This window comes from Brassica napus, chromosome A6 (assembly GCF_020379485.1).
Source record: "Brassica napus cultivar Da-Ae chromosome A6, Da-Ae, whole genome shotgun sequence".
Lineage (NCBI taxonomy): Eukaryota > Viridiplantae > Streptophyta > Magnoliopsida > Brassicales > Brassicaceae > Brassica > Brassica napus.
The window spans coordinates 13457295-13463753 of NC_063439.1; the positions used below are offsets into that span (position 1 = coordinate 13457295).

Here is a 6459-nt window from a genome sequence, read left to right on the forward strand (position 1 = left end):
CTTGAGCTCGGTCGCTACGTAGCGATCGAGCAGTGTGCGTGTTCAGTCGCTACGTTGCGACCGAGCGGTGTGCGTGCTCGGTCGCTACGTAGCGATCGAGCAGTGTGCGTGCTCGGTCGCTACGTAGCGACCGAGCGGTGTGCGTGCTCGGTCGCTACGTAGCGACCGAGCGGTGTGTGTGCTCGGTTGCTACGTAGCGATCGAGCGGTGTGCGTGCTCGGTCGCTACGTAGCGACCGAGCGGTGTGCGTGCTCGGTTGCTACGTAGCGACCGAGCAGCGTGTGCGTGCTCGGTCGCTACGTAGCGACCGAGCAGTGTGCGTGCTCGGTCGCTACGTAGCGACCGAGCAGTGTGCGTGCTCGGTCGCTACGTAGCGACCGAGCAACCTGTGCGTGCTCAGTCGCTACGTAGCGATCGAGCTAGGTAATCGTTTTGTTGTGTTTCCTTTTTCCGCGATTAACCTAGGGGTTTTTCAGCGGTTTTTGGGAGAACAAGTTTTATCCTTCCGAAATGTCAACGGAAAACGTGTTCTGGTAAAACTCTTACGCATCGAGATTTCTTTTGTTCGGTAATGAGCCAAACTTACGGGGTTTGATAAGATTTATCGTTTCCCTTTACGTTTAGAAAGAGAAATCGCGAGCTTGTTTTAGTGCTCTTCCTGTGGCGGAAGGTCGCAGCAAGGCTTTCAATTTTGTTGAACATAGGAGTAGTCAGTGCTGCGAGTTTGTCTTTCATATATCCAGACATAGTTTCGATCAAGCGTTTTGTGGCCATGAGTAAGAGTAATCCGTAACCCCCCCTCCTTCTAGTGCCAAACTGTGGGAACCGAAATTCGCACTGTCGATTTTTGTTTAAATAAGGAAACTAGGAAAACCCTAATTTCCCAGAGGTCCCGGATCTCTGCGAGAGCCAACGACAAGTGACCGAATATATGCGGAAATCATGAAAAGATAACCAACGAGTTTAGAGAAAACATTAGATCTTATTTCGAGTCCGCGTAAGAGCGTTGCGATCATTACAAGAGATCGTAAGAGCTTTGGCCGCAAAGGCTGTCAGCGAGTTACTTAGTTCTAGCTTCCTAAAATCTCAAACCTAGTTGAGTCGCAGCTCGATAACAAAAGACGAAAAAGATACATAAAAGGTTTTTGATTGATTTCGGACTGAACCTTGTTAAAGGCTGCCTACGTACCTTTCGAGGATCAAGCCGAACGTAGTTCAATTGATAGAGCTGGACAAGAGACCGAACTGCCTGGGCGAGTTCGTCTAGTAATTGAGTGCCAGTCATAGAAAACGAACTTGTCGAGAATAAAGCCTAAAGTTTCTAAGTGCAGAGAACTCCGAGTCTAAAAAGTTTTTCCATGCCTCTCGCCTAGGACTCCTTATATACTAGCTCCAAGGTTGGTTTACGCTTTTACTCTTCTGCCCTTAAGCAGTCATAGCATAAAATGGAGATATTCCATTTTTTCCGATCTTCGTATTTATCCTCAAAATTTTGTATTTATCCGCGGAAACTTGACATTTATCCTTCCTTGCGCGCCAAGCGTAAACCGTCATACGGTTTATGGGCTTTTGGTTAAGAAATCGTAAGTTGGGCCTCGAGTCGTGTCTTAGGTCCCTTTGGGCCGTCTTCGGACTCGAAACGTTTATTACGACTTCTTTCGATAAAGAACGAACTTTCCGCGGTTTTTACCGCAAAGTTTGATTGATGTCTTAGAATGGTCGGAAGACATGAACTGAGTTCGCTACGGTCTTCGGGAGATAGCATCGTAGGATAGACGAGAATGCATGAATTGGTGTCGTATCGACATTTCGGAAGAGTTCGGTCGCTACATAACGACCGAACAGAACGCACGCTCGGTCGCTACGTAACGACCGAACAGAACGCACGCTCGGTCGCTACGTAGCGACCGAGCTTGGCTCGAGCTCGGTCGCTACGTAGCGACCGAGCGTTACGTAGCGACCGAGCTGTGTGCATGCTTGGTCGCCGCGTATCGATCGAGCTTGGCTTGTCTGTGGTCCGATTGCCATACTCGAGCTTGTCCGCGGCCGAATTGGATACATGTCGGTTTTCTTCGGACAATCGGTATTTAGTGGTTCGATTGAGATTTGAACAAGATTTTACCGCAAGGCTCTTTGTAAAGATATCTTTACGAAGATTACTTTTTCGTAAAAACGTTCATGCTGATTTTTACGGATTTTCAGGCATTGATTCTGTCGTGACCGATTTTGACCCCAACACAAAATTCATCCAAAATAATGTTGTTTTGATAAATTAACGGATGACTAACAATTTTGATGATTAATATATATAGAAGCACGATTTTAAGAGTTCATGTAGCATTTTTGAATTTTTATTTAGTTCGGTATGGAATATGCACTACTAAAAGTTCGGTAATGAAAAGGCATGATGCATTAATTTTCATGTAGTATATTTAATTTTTTGTTTAATTCAGTATGGAATACACACTACTACAAAGTTCGGGAAAGAATAGACATGACGGGTAAAGTTCATGTTGAAATAGGCCCCTTTTCCATAAACTTTGTATGGAAGTACTAAATAAATAAGTATTCTGATAATATTAATTGTGATCGAGTGGACTTCCAACAAGCGTCTGTAGTCCAACGGTTAGGATAATTGGCTTCCAAGCAATAGATCCGGGTTCGACCGCAAATATATTTAAAATTGTTAACTCTTAAACCTTAAATTGTTATTCCTGGAGAATCTTGCTTTTTTTTTTCTCTAACAATAACATTAAACTTTTATCTCATTTTTTATTTTTTTATCTGTGGATTGTGTTGCACGCAGTCCATACTAATTTTACTACTACTACTAAACCAAATGGTGAAAGATGATGGCTGCAACTGAATTGTATTTTTATGAATTAAAGTGATATGGAATGATTCTATTAATTTCACAATTGTTTTTCATGAATACAAAGAAAACTAATACATAACAAATTTGTTCATGAGTAAATGGAATGGATCTATTCCATTTTTATATTTTATTTCTGTCAGTCCATTTATTTTATTCCACTAGTTCAAATATTTTCATTTTAAATTAAAATGATATGAAATGATTGATTCTATTAATTCCACAATTTTTTCTATCGTTTACCATGAATGAAATAGAATATTTATTTCATCAATTCCATAAATAAATAGATAATTACAAAAAAACGATTACATAACAAATTTGTCCATGAATAAATGGAATAAATCGATTCTATTTTTATATTCTATTTCTGTAAATCCATTTATTATATTCTACTAGTTGAAATATTTGTATTTCTTTTAGATTAAAATGATGTAAAATGATTTCTTCTATTAATTCCACTTTTATCGTGTACCATGAATGAAATAAACTATTCATTTAGTCAATTCCATAGATAAATACAAAGAAAACTAGTACATAACAAATTTGTTCATGAAAAAATGGAATGGATCGATTCTATTTTTATATTATATTTCTGTTAAACCATTTATTTTATTCCACTAGTTCAAATATTTGTATTTTTTAAATTAAAATGATATGAAATGATCGATCCTATTAATTCTACTTTTATCGTTTACTATGAATAAAATAGAATAGTTATTTCTTCAATTCCATAAATAAATAGATAAATACAAAGAAAATTATTCCATAAGAAATTTGTTCATGAATAAATGGAATTAATCGATTCCATTTTTTAATACTCCATTCCTGTTAATACATTTATTTTTATTTCAATAGTTCAAATATTTATTTACCAGTTATAACTGATAATTTTTCAACTTTTACCAATAATATTATGACGTGTCATTTATTTTATATTGTAATATCTGTATTTTAAAAGGATAAAAACTAGTCCATGCATAAAATATGAGTAAGAAATTTGAATATCGTAGATATCTGCCAATTCATGTTCAAGTTAATATTTTATCATATATTTTAATTAGTTTCTTGACATTTTATTATGTAGTTTAATTGTATTCACGTAAATACAACAGTAAAAAAAATAGATATTATACAAAATATACAAATTTATATTTTTTAATAAGCTTGGAAGAAAACTAACTTGAAAAGTAATTCGATACTGTATTTTTCGAAAATGTTTTTAATTTGATAGTGTTGTGGTTCTCGGAAAATTATTCCTTCAAGTCAATTGAACTAGATAAAATTCTGATTAATCACCTAATCAAAAGTGAATCAGCATAAGCTCGATAAAAAAAGAGGATGTGTTCATGCAAAATATAGTGTTGTGTTACACTTGTTTTAAAGTAAATTTGCAGTGACACTCAACGCTAAATTATGTGAAAAACATATTCCATTCATGATGAAAAAGTCCAAAATTAAAGAGCAAGGCATAAGGCATTACATATGTTTTCTTATTATTAAATTATAACATAAAGATAAAGATGAACAAAAGAAAAATTAGATTTTCTTTCGACTTTTAGGTGAAGCAAGTACGTCCGTCCTTCTTCTCGTTGTATTTACGAGCCCAAATGTGTTTACCATTGATCCGAAACTTTTGGAGCTTCTCACCTTCTAGTATACGATCCACCGTAACCACCGAGTCCAAAACTAACTTAGCAAATAGTGATTGTTGCTGATCATTGTTACACGCAACTATGTTAGGTGAACTTATGCAGTCTTCTCGCATGTAAACACCTACCACACACTTTTCTCCAAATATGTTGGTGAAAAGCTCCTTAACTTCGGCCTGCGACACATGGAAGCCACGAGAAAACGTTATAAACATGGTTCGATCATTCTCACTTTCCATGGAGTGATCGTTCCACTCCCAAAGACCCTTTGGGAAGAGGAACAAGTTGTTGTTGTTAAAGGTGTTAACCCCATCAACTAGATCAGGTCGCATGACATTGATGTTTCCGAAAGTCGGATGCGGGAAGCCAGGTATGATCAGAGATGGGTGGAATCGGGGGACGAAATATGGTGGCGAAGAATATGGAATAACTTGTGCAAGGATGTCTGAAAAGATTCTAGAACAAATGGTGTTTAGAAAGGTTTTGATACCAGCAATGGCGGTGTATCGATGTTTGTAAATCATGGGAAGTGAGATGTGATTTTGCAAATATTGTGAAGTGAGAGGGATTTGGTCGAAGCCATTTGGGGGATCAGAGGACTCGATGCATCGGAAGCAGGAGACAGCTTCGTTAGCAAAAGATGCAATGATTCGATCTGGAAGAGCAAAGATGATTGCTAAAATGTCTTCAAAACCAAAGTTTTCAAGCCAAAACCATGTAGCCATGACAAGGAGTGATTCAGATGGTGATCTTGAAAATTGTAGGACCAGTTTAGAGAATATCACCCTTTCTTGGGCATGGTAAGTGTGTAGTTGGTCTAGTGTTGGAGGTGACATGACTGGTTTGTGATGGAGAAGAATGTAAAATTCACTGGTAGATATAAGGTCACCCTACTCGTTCTACACACGTATGAAAGTGGCATTTAAGTAAAAAGGTTATTTTGAGCCAATGAATGCAAATATCTAGTTATCTTATCTAACCATAGATTTTATGCTTTGTGGTAGTTTTAAGTAGCGGTTACAAATAAATTGAAAGTGAACATTTTCTGAGTTAGTTTTGTTACAGTTTTATTTGATGTTTTGACTATTACACGTAATTTTCACTCCATTCTGACAGGATTCTTTTGGAGTTAAGTTGACACTTGACATTGAATTCAAAACAAATATTAATTAAATAATGAAAGTTCAAAGGAAAAAGACAATTTTGCTTAATGTTTTGCTGCAATTCATGATAAGAAACATATATTCTTAAATGCTAAGTCAAGCAAATAGTTGCTACTCTATATTTATAACTATACTTGGACTATAAACATATATTATTTTTAAGAAATATTAGATACTAGGGATTCGTGTCGTGCGTGGAGTGAAATAGTTTATTAGATTATTTGTTTTACATTGTACTAAGAGATTTGTTGTATAGTGTTTTCTAGGACTGAACATTCAAAAATCTGTTTGGATTCATTTCCTCCAAATCTGAAAAATAAAAATAATATAAAGCATAAATATTTAAATAATGTAAGATTAAATACTTAAATTTACGTAAAATTAAATCAATTTAAATATTTCGATGGAGAGCAAGAAGATATTTTCAGTATTTTGAACATTCTTTTTGTTATTGCTAGATATTTATTTGTGACTAATTTGATAATTTTTAGATAATTTCGTAGTTCTGAATATATAATATTGTTGGGCATCCGTTGTGTCAATATTGTTGGTTATGTTGTAAAATTGACATACTCTACAACCAATAGCATGTACTTTTTTATAAAACAATTCTTGGTAAATATATTAAAAACAAAATATAATCGAACGGAAGGAGTTAGGGTTGCGTCGAAAATAGTATGATCTCTTCAATCGGCATTTGAATTATGTTTTTCAATTGATTTCGCGAATGATCTTCTTTTCTTTAAAAGCTTTTTGATTTCTAATTTGTTTT

The 6459-nt window shown here is 35.8% G+C and overlaps 1 protein-coding gene across 1 annotated transcript; it reads right to left on the reverse strand.

The window, feature by feature from the left end:
- Nucleotides 1-4306: 4306 nt before the first annotated feature.
- Nucleotides 4307-6052, reverse strand: LOC106448838. Its single transcript, XM_013890666.3, has one exon. The coding sequence runs from the start codon at nt 5358-5360 to the stop codon at nt 4431-4433; it is 930 nt and encodes a 309-aa protein (XP_013746120.1). The 5' UTR covers nt 5361-6052; the 3' UTR covers nt 4307-4430.
- Between the last annotated feature and the right edge of the window lie 407 nt (nt 6053-6459).

Coding starts and splice junctions, on each gene's coding strand:
- LOC106448838 (XM_013890666.3), bottom strand. CDS start 5,360: ATGTCACCTCCAACACTAGACCAACTACACACTTACCATGCCCAAGAA.